Source organism: Polyodon spathula, chromosome 33 (genome assembly GCF_017654505.1).
Source record: "Polyodon spathula isolate WHYD16114869_AA chromosome 33, ASM1765450v1, whole genome shotgun sequence".
NCBI classification, from domain to species: Eukaryota; Metazoa; Chordata; class Actinopteri; order Acipenseriformes; family Polyodontidae; genus Polyodon; species Polyodon spathula.
The window spans coordinates 5255075-5279068 of NC_054566.1; the positions used below are offsets into that span (position 1 = coordinate 5255075).

The 23994-nt window shown below is 41.0% G+C and overlaps 1 protein-coding gene across 1 annotated transcript in view; it reads right to left on the reverse strand.

Moving 5' to 3' along the window:
- LOC121303550 (pappalysin-1-like) overlaps nucleotides 1-23994 on the reverse strand; it is a 202097-nt gene that overhangs the window by 168430 nt on the left and 9673 nt on the right. The window contains exon 2 of the mRNA XM_041234313.1: nucleotides 8729-9797. Within this exon, the coding sequence (XP_041090247.1) occupies nucleotides 8729-9797 (1069 nt within the window). The remainder of the gene's footprint in view (nucleotides 1-8728; nucleotides 9798-23994) is intronic.

The window sequence follows — 23994 nt, forward strand, 5'->3', positions numbered from 1 at the left end:
GTTTAGCTTTTTTAACATGAATACATGTCCAGAGTGCTTCTACCTGTCTGCATATTCTCACATAAAAAAGACTATGTTAATCTAACACTGCGGTTTTACTATGCTGCATTGCATATGAAACTTGTTCTTGCTTTTATAATGCTTCTTAACACGTTATCAGTCTTGGCTGTTCTTTACCATGCTTTCACAACACTTTAACATGACATGACTAGAAGACTGCTGGGCAGAGGAAACTTCTAACAGATGCTTCTAATGTATTTTGGTTTGTTTCCAAATCTACAGCCCCTCGGAAAACACTGCTTATAAAAAGTTCTACGTTTTGAAGTAAGAGTTTCTATAGTAAACTTTTGATCTCTTAGAAAAGCATTGGGGGGTGGTCCCTGCAAGCTGAACAGAAAACAAGCCTGTTTAAAAGAGCAAGCCCTTGAACCCCTCCAAGCCCCGCAGCGCACAGGACATTTTCACTGCACCTTATTTGCTTTTGAGAAGTGTGTGCTATTCTGCTGAACCAACTTTCAACAACCACCATGTGTCAAATTAAACTATTAGATAAAACCTTCATTATTTGATAATTGTATTAAAGTAGGAAGTCACAGGGCATAGAATCGCCAGACAGAAAGAAACTGTCTCTTTGATTACCCAGTTATTTCTGGTGTAATATTGTTTTAGCTGCTTGTATTGCAGGGCACTGTATTTTGTCAGACCAGTAAAAGGATACTCACAAGCAGAGGGGGGCAATCTGATTTGGATTTCAATGGTCTGCTCGAACAACCTGATGTTTGGGCAGCATTGTGGCAGCCAATCAGAACACGATAAACTTACAACAAAAAGCATTGTCCATTACATCCGCTCCATCACGAAGCAGACGAGCAAAACCTGAAATTGCTGCAGCTTCTCTGTCCTCACCAGTATGCATGTAGCCACTGTGGCAACATGCATGCTGTAACAGCGCCCCCTGTGACACGAAGTGCTAAGTCTCATTCCAAGTCATATCTGTAAGCATGTCAAGTGACATGAGCAAACCACAGAGTGAAGCGCAATCTCAGTACAGATGCAGTCTATTCATACCAGCTGTCACCTACTTACATGCACTAAAGACATCTAAAAAAGGGAAAAAATGCAAGCAATTTGTATGGAAATGTCTATTTTTTTTTTCCTACAGCTACCAAGAGACCTATTTGTTTTTGTCTTGGAGCTGTGGGTTTTGTGTTTGCCAGAATGAATTCTGAAACCAGCAGATGCAACCCAAAAGCATGGAGCTTGGAGTCACACAGGCTCAGAGGTGGAATTAGACTGGGGTCCCATGCCAGATAACTAGACCTATTAGAACTGGTAAAATACTGTACAACTGCATTCCATTCCACCACTCCACCATGGGGATAATTGGATTGTACTGGTAGCACGATTTAGTGAGGCAATGGGGGTGTTTGTTTCAATTTAAATCAGTAAACAAAGCAACACTGGCTAACAGCAGCACAAAACACACACACACACACACACACATATAAAAGCAACATTGTGCTAACAGCAGCACAAAACACACATAATATATGTATACAATAGGCCTGACAGGGTGTCCATATATGTCGAATATACAGACACCTCCAACCACCGAGAAGTCCATACATTCAATGTATACGAACACCCTGAAGGATCTTTTTGCATTTATAAACTAGGTAAAACAATGAATTAAAAAAAGAAAGTCATTTTTAGGGCAAATGTTTTTTATTAAATATTCTTACACCACAAAAGTAGTTACATTTATAATTTTGAACTACACACTAAGTTAAGCGGAGTAAATTGATTTAATTGAAAGATGCAAAAGGCAATATATTTTACTTGTGTTGAATTGATGTGTTGAATTTTGCAAAGTCATTGAAAGCAGCCAGTGGGAGGCAGAGTTGAGAGGGCACGGAATTAATTTTTTGTTTTTCTGTGAGTGCAAGATGCTGTTTCAGCAGAATGGGAGTAAAAAAAAATAATAAGGACGTCTTGGATTTCAGGAATTGTCTTTTTGATTGCAGAAGTGTCTTTATGTGTTTTTCTGCAGCATTTACAAACCGCTAAAAATACATTATTTGAAGTGACAAAGTCAGGGTGAGTGAGTATAAAGACAACGATTTAACTTGTATTTATTTTTTTCTATTTTTTTCTGTTTTGCTATCGTCAGGTTCATTTCATTGTTCTTCATCCAAATCAGCATGTCTACTTACTAGTTTTAGGATTTTTTTGCTGGTAATTGGTCCCTCAGTTTTATAGCTGTACTATACATCTGTAACTGTAAACAAGGTGGCTACCAGTACTTTAAATTCTGTGAGGCAGTGCAGTGATTTCAAGGTTCCAACTGTCCATATCCATCCAATGGGAAAGTGGAACCTCTCTCAACCAATCACATTGCTTGTTTCATGTTCCATTGCCAGCCCTGGATTATATATATACAATGAAAATGCAACAGCCAAAGTTTTATATCAATAGCTCATTGGGAACATACATAATGTTATTTACATTTTAAATAGTGAGCAGATATGTTTGTTGACTGTTTGGGTAGTATTGTTCCTTGGGATAACAAAATACTGAGCTCAAAGTCATGCGATTTCGTAAAAACGCCAGGGCTGGAGTGCACCAACAGGGTGTAAATACTAATCTTAAAAGTTGGTCTTAAACCTTAAGTCTGACATTATTAAGTCTAACTTATATATTTTAATTACAGCCTGGTGCACAAACCAATAATTAGTTCAGACGTAACTAAGCCCAGCATTAATGCTTAAGTCTGGAGTATCTAATGCGCGTTCCTGTGAATACAATTGAATATTGAGATTGAGGGAAACCTTACTTCTCAGTGATAGACTGACAAAGTCCTTAAGGCAACAGTTTTTCCGTTCCTGCAAGCCAATCCGAATGTGTTGATTTTCCAGCAGGACAATGCAAGACCACACAGTGCTAGCATTACAATTGCATGACTTCAAGAAAACAATGTTGAGGTTCTGCCGTGGCCAGATTTCTCTCCTGACCTGAGTCCAGTAGAACATCTGTGGGAACAAATTCCCAGCGCCATCCACAGGAGACAACCGCGACCATCCAACCTTCGCCAGCTGGCTGCAGCTGCAAAAGAAGAGTGGTGGAACATCCCAGAGCAGTCTGTCCAGAGGCTGATCAGGTCTATATGTCAACGCTGCCAGGATTGTGTTAATGCTCAGTGAGGTCATACCCAATACTAACTCTGTAATGTTTTCATTTTGACAGTGTGTCACGTTTCATACTGAAAACTTATGATTCCTTGATCTTTATTTTGGTTAGGCTGCTATTTTGGCGAGGCTGCTATCCTCACGCAGTCACATAATTTCCGGGGTTATCAGGTTGTAGGCAGACTGCTGAAAGGTAATATGTAGTGAATAAGTGGTCTTTTATTCAAATTCCAAAACACAGCAATAGGGTGACTGGCCATTTAAATGCAAACCAAAAAACATTGTACAAAATTGAAACAAAAACCTAGTTCTCTCTAAGCTCGCATTCAGTCTCGCATTTGGTTAAGGCCCTGGAGAAGATTTTACAGCCAAGTCTGGTTTTTGTGTTTCTATCCTGATTTTATGATTCGTTTGTTTACGACATATGATAAGGCGATATATATTATATATATATATATATATATATATATATATATATATATATATATATATATATATATATATATAAGTTGTTGTTGTCTCTGTAGTATTGACAGAGATTTGAAAGTTGTATGTAGAAACCTGATCTACTGTTTAACCACTCATTTCACACAACTGGTCTAGTTAGGTGTTGATTGGCTTTGAGAGCTCCAGTTCCATATGTTAAGCATGTTTAACATAGACAGCCACCAGGCACACAGGGTTTCCATAGGAGGATGTCAGCACTTTCACTTCAGCCAGTTTATACTTCATTAATAAAATACCGAAACATATACAGTAGACTGTTTTTTTTTTCCTTCTAAAAACACTGTTAAAAATGAAAAGTGCAGGGGATGCAGTGGGTTTATCCATTCATGCCTGGGTTTGAAAATTAGTTCGGTGCACATTGCAAAACCTCCAAACAATTTGGGCCAGTTATCAGGATTGCGGGGGGTGTTTAGTTCAGGAGCGAATATATATAAATTACAAGCAACTCGACAGAGTATGGAAAGATGCATGTTGGGAATAACAAGATAGACAGGAAAAGGAAGAAATGGATAAGAGCGCAAGCAAAAGTATGCAATGTTATTATAAGAGTAAAAAACTGACATGGCAGTGGGGCAGACATGTAGCAAGAAGAACAGACCATCGCTGGACCAAGGAGATACTAGACTGGATCCCAAGAGATATAAAGTGACCAAGAAGAAGAAATCCAGCAAGATGGCAAGATGAAATTAGGAAACACGCCAGAGCAACGTAGATGAGGGACACAGCAGATCCAGCAGTGGATTGAAAAAGGCTTAAGATGATGATAAATAAATACTCTTCAAAAAAAGAAATGCATTGAATGTACTTTTTATAGCATTAGTATGACAGTTTGCATAGTAAAATAGACAGATCCAGTGCCTTGCAAAAGTATTCAGACCCCTGACCAATTTTCTCATATTACTGAATTACAAATGGTACACTGAAATTTCGTTCTGTTTGATATTTTATTTTTAAACACTGAAACTCAGAATCAATTATTGTAAGGTGACATTGGTTTTATGCTGGGAAATATTTTTAAGAAAAATAAAAAACTGAAATATCTTGCTTGCATAAATATTCAACCCCTGTGCTGTGGAAGCTCCCAGTTTGCACCGATGAAAGAAATTGCCCTAACGAGGACACAATTACCTTACCATTGGCCTCCACCTGTGAACCATTAAAGTTGCTGTCACATTTTCTGGATAAAAACCCCACTGTTGAAGGATCATTGGTAAGGCTGTGAATCCGAAGGAAAATGAAGACCAAGCATTCTACAGAAGTTAGAGATAAAGTAATACAAATGCATAGATTAGGGAAAGGTTACAAAATAATATCCAAGTGTTTGGATATCCCAGTGAGCACAGTTGGATCAATAATCAGGAAGTGGAAGCTGCATCACACCACCCAGGCACTGCCAAGAAAAGGCCGTCCCTCAAAACTCAGTGCTCAAACAAGAAGGAGACTTGTAAGAGAAGCCACAGAGAGGCCAACAATCACTTTGAAGGAGCTACAGAGTTCAGTGGCTGGGAGTGGAGTAATGGTGCACCAGTCAACCATATCAAGAGCTCTGCATAACACTGGCCTGTATGGGAGGGTGGCAAGAAAGAAGCCATTACTCAAAAAGTACCATCTGAAAGCACGTCTGGAGTTTGCCAGAAAGCATGAGAGTGACCCAGCTGCGATGTGGGAAAAGGTTTTGTGGTCAGAAGAGACCAAGATAGAGCATTTTGGCCAAAACTCAAAGCGCTATGTGTGGCGCAAACCTAACACTGCCCATGCCTCAAGACAAACCATCCCTACTGTGAAGTATGGTGGTGGCAGCATCATGCTGTGGGCATGCTTCTCATCAGCAGGGACTGGGCATCTTGTTACAATTGAAGGAAGAATGGATGGAGCAAAATACAGGAAAATACTGCAAGAGAATCTGCTTCAGTCCGCTAAAAAACTGAAGCTTGAGAGGAAATTCACCTTTCAGCAGGACAATGAGCCCAAGCACAAGGCCAAAGCAACATTGGAGTGGCTCAAGAACAAAAAGGTGAATGTCCTACAGTGGCCCAGTCAAAGTCCTGATCTCAATCCCATTGAGAATCTGTGGCACTATTTGAAAATTGCGGTCCACAACCGTCATCCAACCAACCTGAACAACCTAGAGCAAATCTGCCAAGAAGAATGGGCCAAAATCACTCCGACACTGTGTGCAAAGCTGGTACATACTTACCCCAAAAGACTTAAAGCTGTTATTGCAGCGAAAGGTGGCTCTACCAAATATTAATGTGTGGAGGTTGAATACTTATGCAAGCAAGATATTTCAGATTTTTATTTTTCTTAAAAATATTTCCCAACATAAAACCAATGTCACCTTACAATAACTGATTTTGAGTTTAAGTGTTTTAAAAAGAAATATCAAACAGAACAAAATTTCAATGTACCATTTGTAATTCAGTAATATGAGAGATTTGGTCAGGGGTCTGAATACTTTTGCAAGGCACTAATATATATATATATATATATATATATATGAAATAAATAAAAATGATTCTGTGAGGTAATAGGAAAAAATATTAATAAATAAACATGTGTTTTAAAAGCCAACTTTACCATTCACCATGTGGGGGCATCTGCAACTATCAAGGCAGCTAAGGTATAGGATGCTGACCCTACTGGCTTTGTGACAAGACTCTTAACATGCTACACATGGAAAGAATGTTTACACACTAGAACGGCACAGGTTACTCTGGGTTTTACAGTGTATTATATGGGTGGCCTCTGTCACACATACTCACCTTTAATTACCTTTTCATTAATTCACATTTCATTAATTCCCCTGTTCATTAATTCACATTTCTAGCTTGTATTTCACGACTGTACTTATTGGCAGCTCTGGAATGCACAGAGAAATTCACACGCTCCATTTGATCAACACCTCTGCCTGCTTTATTGTACCACCATAAACCGCTCGAACATATTACAAAGCTACACCACCAGGCATGTACATGTTTCAGGACACATGGTGGGTTCTGATGACTTCACTCTAACCCAATCAGAACCTGCCTCCTTATGGTACAACCACTAATAATCTACGAGTGCCATGTGTTCTACAGGATAACAGATCAGAAATGCATTATTTACAATGCGGTTGTTATGCTGGGTGTCCTTCTTATGTAAATGTTGTGTATGGTTTTTGAATTGATGGTATATCAATTCACACGAAACCAAATTGAGATGGGGTCCGAATCAACCTGAACTCTTGGTTTGTCAATGCCATTTTCTAAAGAAAATTATTGAACTGTCTTTTTTATTTTGAATGAGAATGCATCAATGATTCAATTCATAAACCACAGTCAACAAGTTATATGTTAAAACCCAAGCATTTGAAAATGTACCTACCGCTGTAGACCTCCAACACACTCGCTTTGTATAGCAACCTGCACAGACAACAGCAACTAAAAAGCTAAAGAAATAGCCCTTTAACAAAACAACTTGTGGGAAACGTAAACACAACTTTCAATTGTTAATAGAATGCCAACTGGAAACACTCTTGTAATGCAAACAGAAAGCGCTTGCTTTCCCACGTCCATTTCCATTCATACCACAGCAGCCCTTTGGCGCCACCTGATGGGCAGTGTTAAAACCAGAAAACAGGGTTCAGAATCCTGCAGTCTATTCTACTGGTGTATACAAAAACCACCAAATGACATCTCAAGCTAGTTCACAATAAACAGCCCTCCGAAACATCCACTGCTCTGCAGTCCCCCAACCCGCAGAGCCCCAACCCAGTGCCAGAGTCATCGTCGCTCAAGAGCCAAGGAGCCCCAGCCCAGTGCCAGAGTCATCGTAACTCAAGAATAAAGGGGCCCCAGCCCAGTGCCAGTTATTGTAGCTCAAGAGCCAAGGAGCCCCAGCCCAGCACCAGAGTCATCGTAGCTCAAGAGTAAAGGAGCCCCAGCCCAGTGCCAGTTATTGTAGCTCAAGAGCCAAGGAGCCCCAGCCCAGTGCCAGAGTCATCTAGCGCAAGAGTAAAGGAGGCCCAGCCCAGTGCCAGTTATTGTAGCTCAAGAGCCAAGGAGCCCCAGCCCAGTGCCAGAGTCATCGTAGCTCAAGAGTAAAGGAGGCCCAGCCCAGTGCCAGTTATTGTAGCTCAAGAGCCAAGGAGCCCCAGCCCAGCGCCAGAGTCATTGTAGCTCAAGAGTTCACGAGACCCAGCCCAGTGCTAGAGCCACCGATACACTGTTAACATGTTACCCATCAGCACTACAATGAGCAATTCAACACTTCCTTCAAATGGCAGGTGAAACCTTTCTTCCACCTTGTTTGCAATTATATCAACCAGAGAGAGAGAGAGAGAGAGAGAGAGAGAGAGAGAGTGGTCTAATACTCTTGTCAGTCCTCATTACAGCTGCAATGAAATTCTTCATTTTAGGCTTCAACATATCCAACTTATGCAATACATGTTTTATCAAGTTATATCACTTATATAATTCTCAAGCACTATTTACGCCAAAATGAATTCCATGGGGGAGGTGGGGGGTAGTTGGTAAGTGTATTCCTATTCTGGCAAACTGGCCTTTCTGCAGACCACAGAGAGCCAACACCTAGCACTGCCAATCCTCCAGTCGATCTTTCAATTTTGCTTTGCTTGTATTTAAAAAAAAGAGTGGCTTTGTTGCAAAAGATTACTGCAATTATACTGACTAAGTGACGAATTGAGTTTACAGATTTATACATAGTTCAAAAAATACCCACTCCTCTTCATTGGTTTGTGTTTTACAAGTACACACTGTATAACACATTAGAACCTGATGTCAGAGGGAAAATATAGAAAACCAACACTCAAGCCTAGGTTTCTTACATTATACTCATGTATTAAGAGGAGCAGTCTTTTTTAATTTGAAAAAAATGCAGTAAATACATACCCAGTAGTTACTCCCATTACCATAAGGCCTCTCTGGTTCTTACATTTCTACACATTATATCCTTAGTCTTTGTAGCTATTCAAGTTACACTTCATACTAAGCTTTTTAAATATACGAGCTGGAATATAAAAACAGGAACTATACCTGAGATGGGACATGGGGTTAAAGCAGGTCTTGGTGACGTCTGTGATGTTGGGATTGCAGCAGTCCCCCCCATCGTAATTATGTGGCTCCACATTGCACTCCATGTCGCACACCCCATTGCCAGACTTCTTGGAGTAGCGCATGTACCACTGCCTTTTGCAATCCCCTCCATCAAATCCCGTCAATGTGTGGTTGCACTCCGGGTCACAATTCTCATCCCCGATTTTGCTGATGTCGCAGTTGGCCAGAATGAGGCGGTTCCTCAGGGAGGAGTTCCTGACGTCTAGGACGCTGAGCTCCCAGGTGATGTTGTGCTTGCTGAAGGCAGTGACCAGGTGCTGGTGCTGCAGGTCGATCTGCTGCTTGGTGACGGTCGGCCTCTGATGCTCATCCTCGTACACGTTCACAACCCGGTAGTGGACCACTTTGTGCTTGCGGAAGCTCCAGAACTTGTTGTAGTTGGTGATGACCTCCACGTTGTCACAGACTGTCTGCCCGCACACGGGCGGCTCTAGGGTGGTATCCAACATCCCACCGCTCACGCAACTCTCCTCTGCCAACGGGTAGCCTCCATCTTTGACGTTCACCCACTTGTTGGCTATTTTTTGGAAGTTCTCGTGATGAATGAGTTCAGGTAGATCATTCATTTGCTCCCAGATATGACTCTTCATATCCGCAGCTATCTCCTTGTGAGTCCGTGCTGTCTTCCACAGATTCAGATACTCCAGGTAGCCCCTGTAGTTGTGATTCAGAGCATTCCCTCCGATTAGGAGGACTTTACATTTTTTGGTCAGAGGGCTGAATATTTCCCCTACTTGTTCCCGACTCACAGCCACCTGGGCCCCATTCACAAACAGCTTCATCTGATGCCCGCTGTAGGTCACCGATAGGTGGGTCCACTGGCCAGGAAGGTATCTCTGGTTGGCAGTGATGACGGTTGCCTTCCTGGCTCGGTCTGTTTTCATGGAAAAGAAGAAGCGTGGGTCCCTGTTGCCCTGCTCGCTGACTGCCTGTATTCCAAGAAGCCATCCTCGGTCGCTGGAGGTATGGGAGCATTTGTCATACAGCCCTGCATCCAAACAAAACACAAGAGTCTGTAAGTACGGGGCCACATGGTTATCTTTACTAGACTAGGAGGTTAATGATCGGGTGTTAAGTTTAGGTAAATTGTGAAACATGGACTTGTACTATCAAGACACCTGATAAGGATCACTAAGTGCAACAAGAATGCAGAAACATTCTCATTACAGAAAATAATTGCTTTACATGCAACTGGTTAGGGTTACTGCAAAAAACAATCAGTAATAGAAAAGAGTAATCTGTAATGTTATTTTGTGCCATGACATTAATAAAAAATAAAAAAAAAAAATACTGGTTTTCATAAGACCATTTTTTACCAGTAAAGACAATTAAGTTGTCTGTTTAGCAAATCAACGTAACAGAGTACATACTCTAAAATACTTAATAGTATCTTTAAAATAATACAATTGTTTTATGGTTATGTTTAATGTGAAGGAAAAAAGCTAATAAACCATAACAATGCTATCCACAGTAGCAGGTGGTTTATTTTATGTGCATATATATGGAATAAAACCGGCAGACCAAAACATTGCAGTCTTGTGAAACGTTTAAAAAGCGGGAGCAGCGATTGGCAACCCCGAGCTGATCTTGTTTTCTCAACACGTTCACGAGCCAAAACTGGAAACTGGCGTGCTTGTCTTGCTTTGTGCCGAGTCCTTTGCACACTCCAAAACCACCAACTGCTCTTTTTCTTTGTAATACTACAATAGGCCATCTGCTAACAATCAGTTCCCTAACAGTGTGGTCTAGTATCAACAGACCAAAGGTTACGTGAACATTCAGTTGCCTTTCTTGAAATGTACCTCACTGGAGGGGAAGTTAAAAAGCAAAAAGGGTACTTTTCTGCACATTTTTATTTTGCTAGGGGCTCCAAAACCCCCTTTTCCTGTTTCGCTTGGAAAGCATATGTCAAGTTCAGGAAGGTAATGTGTTTTTACATCTGAAAGGAGATTTTTTAGAACTAACCAGCTAAACAAAAAAAAATGTAACTGTGTGCCCCTCATTATCACAATAAAAAACTAAATAAATTGTGTAATGTTTGAACTTTTACTCATTAACATAGACATTTATTTCATCAGTGATAAAGTGCCAGGCAGTGCAGTTCTTAGCACTTACTGTACACATATGAAACTGACATGCAGTCTCTTTGGTTGGAACAAACCCAACAGGGAGATAGCATCAGACCCTACTCAGTAGAGTGTATACTTTAGCAGTACAAATAGAGATTTCAGTGAAAGATTTACATAAACTGAGATAGTAGAGCAAGTTATACCAGTGGCAGGGCAGGGATCCAGGTCTGAGAAAGAGGAAGGTGGTTGTGCTTATCGTAGGTCTTCTGTAAGGAATAACACTAGCTGGGATTTGTAATTAAAGTACTGTACTTGGGATGTAACTTTCTGGTCTAAGGTAAAGCACTATTACTGATGCTGGCTTGGAGTCATTCTCGTATTTTCAAATGAGGTCTATGAAAAATTTCTTACAAAAAATAAATGTGTGAATGTATGTTTATTGTTTGGACAGTTCCGTAGATGAGCAATCAGCTTTCAAATGGATTTTGAACTCATGTAAGGTACAATACTACAACTGGAACAAAGCTCCCCATCTCTCCCGGTAAAGCCCCTTTCACACTGGCACTCCTCCCAGGGTCACAATCCCACGCAGTGTGAAACCACCAATCTGGCTCGTACCCAGGTCAGCAGCGGCCCACCTCAGAGGAACTGAACAGATGAAAGGGTGATCATTGCTGCTTCCAGGGCACTGTGTACTTGCTTCTATCATCCAGGTCGAGCCTGCTTCTTCAAAAAGCAGTGTGGAAATCACAGAGCCGACCTACATGACACAGGGCATGTCCAAGGGGATGACAGATCTTTACACACATACCCCCCCCCCAGCTAAATCAATAACTTAGTCCTGATTATTGCTCTCTTGCCACGGGCTATTGACTGGAATGGACAGACAGCCTGATTTCTTCCTTAATCAGTTAATCATCTAATAAAGACAAGCAGGGAAATTGAAACACAGATAAAGGCTTTTCTGAAATGTATTTAGATTGCTTCTGCCTGCTACAAAAAAGCACACATCTGTCAACTGGTTTGCTCATGTGGGAGGGGTGTGCTGAAATGCCTTTAGGTTTATTATGTAAACACCTGTCATAATTCTGCCATGCTAAAGTAATGTAACCCATTCAATCATTACAGACTAAATAAGATCAGCGGTGCAGTACGATAAAAACAACTTCAGCGGTTTACATGAACACACAGCTATAAGCGTCTACGGTGTGATTAAGGGTCAGATAAAACCCTCTTTGCCCCTACAGTACCTATGTTCTCAGAGGGCAGACACCTTCCCATAAAGCCATTAGTTTATATTTTTCAGTAAAAACACAACAACCCGGTGTTACGAGCGTGCTGGAACATTCTGCACACAGACAAGTGCTTTTTACAATACGTGATCCAATGCAGCCTGTGTTACATGAACAGGAGGAGTATGGGGGTCTGCACTTAGTTCCGAAAGGCCCTCTAAACAAGATGGATTGTAGGATTTACCTGAAATCCATTGTGCACACCAGCAGCCTGTCTCTCTGTGAACACAGACATGGGGGGTAAAGAGAGCTGAAATTTAGAGGTGTTTTTAAAGGAATGCTCAATGGCAAGTTCTTGATTTCTTAATTCTTAGCTGCCGAATGCTCCAATTGCCACTTTTGGATGAATATTCCCTAGTTTCTCTTCCAAAATTGTACTTGGAAATGGGTACCACATTTGAATTGGGAAGCATTTTTTCCCACTGATTTTATCAAAACTGAAACATTCTCTTAAATGTTCAGAACTACCAACACTCCCCAATTACCTATTCGCATCAATTGCCTAGCAAGCCTGTTATGAACAGCTCCCCTTCTACTTTGTTATAGCACTCACTTCCTTACCTCTCATTAGTATAACTGCATGCAGCATTCTCACAAGCCCCTTGGCATTTTGATAACATTTTCCAGACTTCACTTGTACTTTGAGAGTGATATTTTGGTGTAAACTCAGCACAAATGTTTTGTAAATATGGAAAATGAAGGTTAAATGATAAGAGTCTAAGTAGACAAACGTTTCTTATTGTTTATATTTCTGATTGAGCATGTTAAGTAAGTTATGAAAGATTCCATGTCTTCCTGAAAGCATCTCTGGGTAATGAACCAAGGTGATCTTTAAAGATAAAGCTGAAAAACTATGTGTTGTAGTGCAGGGTGCAGGGTGCAGGGTGCAGGGTGCAGGGTGCGGTGACCAGGTCTCCCCCCCTCTCACTCACTCCCTCCTCTTCTCTCCCTCACACTCTCTCTCCCCCTCTCCCCATCTGTCTCTCCCCCTTCCCAAACCTTTCTCTCTCCCATCTCCCCCTCTCACCATCACCCTCTCCCTCTCTCTCCCCCCTCTCCCTCCCCCCATCTCTCTCTCTCCTCTCCTCTCTCCCTCTCTCCCTCTATCCCATCTCTTTCTCCCTCTCCCTCTCTCCCTCCCTCTCTCCCTCTTTCTCTCCCTCTTTCCCCCCTCTATCCCACATCTATCCCCCTCTCCCTTGCTCTCTCTCCCTCTCTCCCCTTCTCCCCTCTCTCCCTCTCTCTCCCTCTCTCTCCCCTCTCTCTCTCTCTCTCTCTCTCTCTCTCTCCTCTCTCCTCTCCTCCTCTCTCTCCTCCTCTCTCTCATTGATGCTTTGACTGTGGTTTGTTTGCAATGGAGATACCTGCAGTCTCATGAATACCATCTACCCTGCCAATTTAGCAGAGTTCATGTGAGGGGAGGTAAAAAAAAAAAAAAAAAAATCCAAGTTAACTTCTATAGACAGCATTCTTACAAACAAGCTTCCTGATTGTTAAGCTTCAAGGATGCTTTATTTGCATTTTCCTTAGATTTAATTTATTAACTGTTAAATCTTTATTTTGCCATGCTTACGAACTATTTTAGCAATAATGACATCTGAAAATTCTCAAGGCTGATTGCAGGAAAGTGAGGTAGGGAATACTAGAACATACAGGATATTACATAAAGGATGGGCTAGTAATTTGTAAGGGCTTTTTTATAGGTTATGTCTAAGTTTTATAACTAAAAAGCAAAACTGGAATGCAATACAAACACAGGTCTTAAAGCAGGGGTTCCCAAACTGAATGGGCCACGGGAGCAACAACATTCGATTAAGTTTATATACAGTGTTACAGTTTTTAAAGTATTTTAAACCGGTAATTTTTTCTAAGTGCTAGTAGTGAGTCACAGTGCCTAATGCAGCTGAAAAGGGGGGCCTCAGGTGAGAAAGGTTAGGAAGTCCTGCCTTCGGGCACACTGATGGAGCAGACCTGCACGACAGCGTGCATGCCAGTGGGGCTTAAGACAGCTGGTAGCTTTCTACCCTGGGCCAGGCCCTAGCACAGCTATCTTCTGTATATAGTATAGTGCATGTGTAATATAATATACATAATCCAGGGATTGTCTTATATTGGGACGTCCTGGGCAAAGGAAAAATATCCAGAATAAACGGCTGTCCCAATTAAACGAGAAGCAGTTGAGACAACCTTTAGTCACACTTTTTTTATTCTTAATGAAAAGAAAAAGAACAAAATCTCATTATGTTATGATTAAATGTTAAATACATTTTTTATCCTTAAACAAAATTAAATCGCACCTTCTTCAAGTGTTCAACGTGGTTTATGCAATTCACGCAAGTCACAGCGTAATCACGTACTCACAGCACTGCGATACACTGAAAATACCAACATAAATAGCATTGGGGAGAACCGTCTCCCAGAGTTGTATCCCATTTAAGCAGCAATTCTGATTATCAATATCCCGATTAGGTGGTGCCGACTGTATGTGTGTGCTTATTGTGCATTTAGAAAATCTAAACCATGCTTTCATAGGTTTCCCTACAATTTACTATACAGTACATTGCATAGTGCTAAGCACAGTGGTTCCCAACCTGTAAACTCTAAGTGGTCCGCAAAAAACTCCCAAAATGCAGTTAAACAGTTCTTGTAAAAAACAATTTCTGGGCCTGGGTAAAACCCAGAACACCAGAACTGAGAATAAAAGTTTGTATTTGTACTATAATAACAAAATCTTGTCTAGGTATTTTCTTTTTATATTATGAATCCTTTAAAAAGTATTTTTACACATCAAGATGTGCCAGAAGACTAACTGAATTACATGAAATTGGTATATAAACCAGGTCTATTGCATTACACCTATATGTGTTCAAAGGCTTTTACCCCACCATATAATATAAAGTGCACAAAACAATGACACCTCCTTTTGGTAGGACTAAGCATCCTTGTGAACAGGCTGGCTGTAGGGGTGACGTCAGGCCAGAAAGTAACACAGACAGGCAGTACTGGCAGGTGAAACTGAGACGCTGCGGCGCTCAGTGCGTTTATTAAAAAGACAAATAAAAGGTTGAACAAAACAGAACACGGCACTTGAGGCCAAAATAAAAGACAAACAAAACAAACAGACACTAACAAACAGGGCACAAACACAAAACGCAAAACAAGTACGGTGCTGGTGCTTCTAGCATTATTATTATTATTATTATTATTATTATTATTATTATTATTATTATTATTATTATTATTATTTTTTTTAAGGAAACCTTCTTATGCCTGGGACACACTCACGAGTGAGTGCTTCATGCATCTATATATACTGTTGTGCTGGGATTCAATTACTAATTAATTATTCACTTGAATCCCAGCATGTGAACTAATTTGTACAACCCCGTGCTCACATGCTATTAAATACTTTAAATACACGTGAAGTGATTATGCAATCCCCATTCCTAAATACAACTATATATTTTAAATGACCCATGCTACACAGACCCATTTATATCCTGTGCACCAATACCTATACACCAACATTAACACACCACACGCAACACATAACACAAAATCCACACATGGGCAGGGCACACTGCCACAGTCCCCTATTAAACTGCAGTAGTTTTGTCCTGGGAAATAATTCCTGAAAGTAGGAAATGCCGATCAAAGTGCCTCCCCTATATGTTCATTTTGTCCATTGACAATAGATGTTAGTGTTCCGAGGACTTTGCCGCAGTATATAAAAACAAGTCCCCAAAATAATGACACCTCATCTTGATAGAACTAAGTGTCCCTGTCAATGGGAGAGAACGAATCTGAGTTGCAAACCTCCCTCCTAACCAGGAAGGGTGCTAAGCAAGGTTGGTGGTACGCTTTCACAGGGGTAGGCCGACTCGATGGTAGGACGGAACCGGAAATCGGCCATCTTGGGGAAAAAGCGTAGCTGTAGGACTGCTGAATGGCTCTGTTGTGATCAGCTGTGTTGTCTGCTGTGATTGGATAGAGCGTGAGGGCTCTGTTGTGATCAGCTGTGTTGTGTGCGGTGATTGGATAAAGCGTGGCGCCACATTGATCACAGGGAGGAGTTTACAGGGAGGAGTTTAGCAGTACAAAGGGGATGCAGCTATGTGTGTTCACCCACTTACACTGAAACGTGACCCAGTCAGAGCGCTGCTTTGTTTTGTTTTGTCAGACAGAGACCATGGGAGCTGAAGCTATCAAGCAAGCACAACCACCCGGAGCACCTACACTATCACAGCAAAGCCACCTGGACTTTCCCTTGGAACGCCTGCACTTCCACATCAACTCAACCCGTGTGTGACTGTGATTATTGTTTATTATTTGAAACTGTCTTCTTTTGCTTGGGAACTGCAATCCCGCCCTCTTTGCTCCCCCAATACCACTGTTTGTAACAGGGGTAACTCTTTTAGAAATGTCACCGGAGAGACCTGTCGGTGCAGATTCCAGGATTACCAGCACCCCCCTGGAGTCAAGTCCTGCACTGTGGGGCAACAACTCAAGGATCAACTGACCCGGTGGCTCTGCCCCACCACACAAACTGTCTATCAGGTGGTTGCCCTGGTGGTCATCGAACAGTTCAACCATGTGGCGAGAAGCATGCCTGGATCAGCCGCCACAACCCCACCACGCTGGAGGAAGCCATAAGTATGGCTGAGGCCTTTGAGGATTCCCTATCGTCAGGTTCATCTACCTCTCCTTCAGTCCCAAAGACTGCCCTCCCAAAGGGTACCCACCCCCCCCAGACCTGCACACCCTCAAACCCCAACGGGCGACCTCCTTTCACAAAAATGGAGACCGAGGTTGGCCCCCAGCTGGGTGAGAACAGGGTTCCCTCCCTCTCCTCATGCAGCGGGACATGCAGGCTCCACTGGCGCCCATTGTCCTGGTCTGCTACCATTGCCATGAGGCTGGCCATGTTGCCAGAAAACTGCCCCACAGCCATGGAGTGTGATGTGGCCTCCCGATTCCCAATTTGTTCCATTCCTGGTTCAGAAGAGTGGAAAAATGGGAGGGAATATAAATGAGACAAGGTTGGGGTTTGGTGGGAGAATCCTCAATGTATATTAAACACCAGGGGAGGGGGATTAGAATCCAATGTGACCTGTGGGGGAGGGTTACTGAGGCCCCTATTTCACAAGCTAATCCAGCCCTGCTTAATATACCAAAGTTCTGTAACCAGAATGTGGACCTGGAGTGTGAGCAAATAAAGATCCCACTCAGGTGAACATTCGGGGGCAGGTTTGGTCTATTAAGGGGAAGAAAGTTGAGTGCAGCCGACAGCTCACATTCCCTCACTTCACTGTAACCAGACATATACTGTAAGAGTATCCCAAGTCCCGGACACAGGACAGCCTGAAACCCAATTATTGGTTCCAAAGTCTTTCCAGCCCGAGGTCATGCGGTTGGCCTACGTGTCAGGATGGAAGTGGTGCAGGAATAATCAATGTCCACAAATAGTGTAGTTCCAAAAACAACCATCTTTTATTTTCTAAAATAGTTACCCCCGCTACCAACAATGGTATTAGGGGAACATAGATGGTGGGAATGCAGTTCCCAAACAAACGCATACATTTCAAATAATAAACATAATCACAGTCACACATGGGTTGAGTTGATGTGGAAGTGCTGGTGACCTGAGGGAAAGTCCAGGTGGCTGTGCTGTGACAGTGCAGGCGCTCCAAAGGAAAGTCCAGGTGGCTTTGCTGTGATAGTGTAGGTGCTCCGGGTGGTTGTGCTTGCTTGGTAGTTTCAGCTCCCGTGGTCTCCGTCTGACAAAACAAATCAAAGCAGCGCTCCGGCTTGGTCATGTTTCAGTGTAAGGGGCTGAACTCATGTAGCTGCGTCCCCTTTGTACTGCTAAACTCCTCCCTGTGATCAGTGTGGCACCACGCTCTATCCAATCACAGCAGACAACACAGCTGATCACAACAGAGCCGTCACGCTCTATCTAATCACAGCAGACAACACAGCTGATCACAACAGAGCCATCACACTCTATCCAATCACAGCAGACAACACAGCTGATCACAACAGAGCCATTCAGCAGTCCTACAGCTACGCTTTTTCCCCAAGATGGCTGATTTCCGGTTCCGTCCTAAATGGGGGACACTTAGTCCTATCAAAATGAGGTGTCATTGTTTTGGGTACTTTATTTTATACGGTGGGGCAAAAGCCTCTGAACACCTATAGGTGTAATGAAATAGACCTGGTTTATATACCAACTTCATGTAATTTAAATAGTCTTCTGGCACATCTTGATGTGTTAACATATTTTTTTTTAAAGGACTCCTAATATAAAAAGAAAATCAAAGACAAGATTTTGTTATTATAATAAAAATATTAACTTTTATTCTGAGTTCCGCCGTTCTGGGTTTTACCCAGTCCCCAGTTTCTACACAATCACATGCTGTGCTATTATTACCAAGCAACACATCAAACAGCTTTAAACACATGATATATCATTATAAGAGATGTGTGGAGTCTGCATGTTTCCCCTTTATCTGCTTTATTTTATTACGGGTGTGTTTATAAATATTATTATAGCTCCCTTTGATGCAATACCAAGCATCTCATTCAAAGCCACCATTAACTGAAACAGCTTTCTAACGTGAAACAAATACTAGCTAAATAACTTACACATTATGGCACATTTGTCTTGTGAAAATTTCGTTCATGTAAACAATGTAATCTGGGCTGTCCCAGTCTATTTGCCTGGCATAACACTAGGGCTGCACTGAATATCCCTAACTCTGAATAACAAACAACTTTGTGTGGTGAAATGCACCCAATTCCAACACTGCACAACACTGCTAAACCCTATTCGGAACAGCTGTAGCATGTTTCTTTTTCAGAAATTAAAAACGCATCCAAAATGCAACAGAAAAAGATAACTCCTCCATTTAATTTAGGGGCTTAGTAGTGGCGTATGTTTAACTTGTTTGTCATTTGTTTTAGAAAGAAATGGCGAATGAAATGGCAAATGGTGGGTGTGTGTGTGTGTGTGTGTGTGTGTGTTTCTGTTTCTCTCCCAGACTCTTTCACTGTGTACCATGTTTGTAAGATGGTTGTCAGAAGTTAAAGCATGGAAATATTGGAGCATTGCATCCCAACCTTTTTCAAAGGAAAAAACGTGGTTGTCTGAGAGTGATGGGGACGAATATAATATTTGTGGGTATACACTGTATAGGAAAGACAGGCAGGACAGAAGAGGAGGAGGGGTAGCGCTATACAAAAGAAACAGACTTGAAGCCCATGTGTTAAACCTGGACAAAGAAAATAAAACCGAATCAATATGGGTCAGAATAACTGACAAAAATTCAAAGGGCATAATAATAGGAGCATGCTATAGACCGCCAGATTCAGACGGTGAGCACAATAATCTGTTATACAATGACATTAGAAATGCGTGTAGCAAAGGAGAAGCCATACTAATGGGGGATTTCAACTTCCCCCAAATAAAATGGGAAAACCCGGTGGGTAGCACAAAGGATGAAATAGAAATGGTGGAAATGACAAATGACTGCTTCCTAACACAATTTGTCAAGGCACCGACTAGAGGGGAGGCATGCCTTGATTTAGTCTTTTCAAATAATGAAGATAGAATAACTAAAACAGAGGTCAGAGAACCACTGGCAAACTCAGACCACAACATGGTCTCATTTGAAGTGTTTTTTAAAACCCCAAAAGTAATGACTAAAGATAAGGTTTACAATTCTAGAAAAGCAAACTATGAAGGTATGAAACAGAGACTAACAAAAGTAGATTGGAGTAAAATAGAGAAAACACCCACAGAAGAAGGATGGTTGTTCTTCAAAAATGTAGTACTAGAGGAGCAAAACAATTACATCCCTAAAGTAGACAAATCTAAATGTAAAACTAAATTGCCAAAATGGTTTAATAGATCAATTAAAAAATATATTCAGCGAAAAAAGGCACTTTACAGAGCATTAAAAAAGGACCAAAAAGAAAGTACGCAGAAAGAGTACACAGAACTGCAAATGCAAGTCAAAAAGGAAGTTAGAAAGGCCAAGAGAGAAATAGAAATGAACATTGCTAAGTGAGCTAAAACCAATTCCAAAATGTTTTTCCAATATTACAACAGCAAGCAAACATTCAAAGAGGAGATTAAATGTTTAAGAGATACAAATGGCAAAATAGTAGATGAAGAAAAAAAAATAGCAAATATATTAAATGATTACTTTTCACAAGTTTTTACAAAGGAAGATACTGACAACATGCCCCACATGTCATCCAGTTCCTATCCAGTTTTAAATAACTTTAGCATAACTGAAACAGAAGTGTTAAAGGGACTAGGAGCTCTTAAAATAAACAAATCCCCTGGGCCAGATGAGATCCTCCCAGTAGTACTCAAAGAAACGAAAGAAGTAATTTACAAGCTGCTAAACAAGATCATGCAGCAGTCTCTTGAGACAGGGGTGGTACCGACAGACTGGAAAATTGCAAACGTAATACCGATCCACAAAAAGAGAAACAAAACTGAACCAGGTAACTACAGACCAGTAAGCCTGAATTCTATTATATGCAAACTTATGGAAACTATAATAAGATCCAAAATGGAAAATTACCTATATGGTAACAGGGTCCTGGGAGAGAGTCAACATGGTTTTAGGAAAGGGAGATCGTGTCTAACTAACTAGCTTGATTTTTTTGAGGATGCAACATCGATAATGGATAATTGCAAAGCATATGACATGGTTTATTTAGATTTCCAGAAAGCTTTTGACAAAGTCCCGCACAAAAGATTAATTCTCAAACTGAATGCAGTTGTACCACAGGGATCAGTATTAGGTCCTCTGCTATTCCTAATCTACATTAATGATTTAGATTCTGGTATAGTAAGAAAACTTGTTAAATTTGCAGACGACACAAAAGTAGAAGGAGTGGCAAACACTGTTGCAGCAGCAAAGGTCATTCAAAATGATCTAGACAAGATTCAGAACTGGGCAGACACATGGCAAATGACATTTAATAGAGAAAAGTGTAAGGTACTGCACGCAGGAAATAAAAATGTACATTATAAATATCATATGGGAGATATTGAAATTGGAGAAGGAATCTATGAAAAAGACCTAGGAGTTTTTGTTGACTCAGAAATGTCTTCATCTAGACAATGTGGGGAAGCTATAAAAAAGGCTAACAAGATGCTCGGATACATTGTGAAAAGTGTTGAATTTAAATCAAGGGAAGTAATGTTAAAACTGTACAATGCACTAGTAAGACCTCATCTTGAATATTGTGTTCAGTTCTGGTCACCTTGCTATAAAAAAGATATTGTTGCTCTAGAAAGAGTGCAAAGAAGAGCGACCAGAATTATTCCGGGCTTAAAAGGCATGTCATATGCAGACAGGCTAAAAGAATTGAATCTGTTCAGTCTTGAACAAAGAAGACTACGTGGCGACCTAATTCAAGCATTCAAAATTCTAAAAGGTATTGACAGTGTCGACCCAAGGGACTTTTTCAGCCTGAAAAAAGAAACAAGGACCAGGGGTCACAAATGGAGTTTAGAAAAAGGGGCATTCAGAACAGAAAATAGGAGACACTTTTTTACACAGAGAATTGTGAGGGTCTGGAATCAACTCCCCAGTAAAGTTGTTGAAGCTGACACCCTGGGATCCTTCAAGAAGCTGCTTGATGAGATTTTGGGATCAAGGCCGAATGGCCTCCTCTCGTTTGTAAACTTTCTTATGTTCTTATGTTCTTATGTTCTTATGAGGGACCATCTTGGTGTTTGGATTTTTCCCACGGACCACTTAGTACATGTAGAAAGTATTTATATAGTCTTTCATATTAATATATCCATGTACCGAAACTTAGAAACGACGGTTTGCTGTCATTCCTTACAGTAAGTAATGTTTTACGACAGATGCGTTCAAGGACAAAGAAAAGAAAAGGGGCAAACCGTTTGTTGTCAGACTTCTGAAAAATCTATCTATAAACGGTTGTCTAAAGAGTTTTGTTTGTTGTTTGACAAAACCTCCTGACAAATCAAGCACTGAGGCTCGGGGCGTCCTCAGATCCAGTAAATGTGAATACCAGTGCTGGTCCCTGCAACCGTTACCTCGTGTCACAAATGAAACTCTTCATTTCTAACAGAGCTTACTGCACTAGCCGAGTAGCAAACTTCACTCGATGTACATATAAAAACACCGGAATACGAAGATGAGATGGGAGGGAAGCAATTTAAAAAAAAAAAAAGAAGAAAAAGATTGGTGAGTGTACAGGATGTGTAAATGAAACAGGATTGGTGGCACACAGTGGCTCGGATTTAGCATTTTGATTCAATATGCCGGCGTCAGAACAGACTGTACACATTATTTCCAAAAGTAGTGTTAATAGAATTTCCTTTTGGCATATAGTCTTGTGAGACATTAAACCTGGCTGAACAAACCCATATAATAACATGAAGCTGAAATCAATCATTCACACTAAGGAACAGTTCACAAGTCAAGCTACTGTTACTATATGCAGCTAACCTCTCCATAAACATATTGAAATAATGGTATATTCATATAACCCTGACAACACATACATTGTTGAAAATGAACAAAACTAAAAGCAGAACTACTAATGTATACAGTCTGTTCTGATGCCATCATATTGAACCAAAATGCTAAATCCTATCGACTGTGTGCCACCAATCCTGTTTCATTTACACATCCTGTACACTCTCCAATCTTTTTTCTTTTTTTTTTTTTTAATTGCTTTCCACCCATCTCCTATTCCGGTGTTTTTATATGTACATCGACAAAGTTTGCGTCTCAGCTAGTGCAGTAAGCTGTTAGAAATGGACAGATTCATTTGCTACACAAGGTAACGGTTGCAGGGACCAGCACTGGTATTCACATTTACTGGATCTGAGGATGCCCCAGTGCGTGATTTGTCAGGTGGTTTTGTCAAACAAAACTCTTGAGATATCATTTAACTACAAAGCATTCAGAATGTGAAAAAAAATGTAAACAAAAGAAACAGGAACTTTGTCGACAGCATATTTCAATGAAAACATTCCTTACTGACCTGGCAGTGAAGATTCAAGCCCATTCAATCTCATTCGTTATATAAATACTTTCTACGTACTAAGTGGCTTTGGGAAAAATCCAAACACCAAGGTGGTCCCTCCTTTAAAAAGGTTGGGAAGCAATGCTCTAGTACTTCCATGCTTTAACTTCTGACAACCGTCATACAAACATGGTACACATGTGAAAGAGTCTGGGAGAGAAACAAAAACACATACACAAAATAAACACACACACACACACACACACACACACACACACACACACACACACACACCGATTTCATTCTAAAACAAACAGTAAACAACTTAAACCTAGACCACTACTAAGCCCCTAAATTAAATGGAGGAGTTATCCTTTTCTGTTGCATTTTGGATGCATTTTTAACTTCTGAAAAAGAAACGTGCTACAGCTGTTCAGAATAGGGTATAGCAGTGTTGAGCAGTGCTGGAATTTCACCACACAAGGCCTGAATATACTGCAGGTAAGAGCTGCAGTTCTGGACACGAGGCCCCCAACAGTACACTAAATAACAGACAGTGTTAAGACTGTATTACTCCACTATCACTGTTTGAAAGGTTGAAAAATAAAAACACGCTTCAATCTGCTAGGCAGAATTAAGTGAGGGTGACATATTTAGGTTAAGTAATTTACAATTGTTTTCAAAAGTGTAGTCCACAGCACAGGCACCTGAACCAAAGGGGCTGTTTCTGAAGAAAGAAAGAAAAAATAAAAGCATTAGGAGTGTGCAACTGTAATCCATCCCCCACTGCAACTGTGAG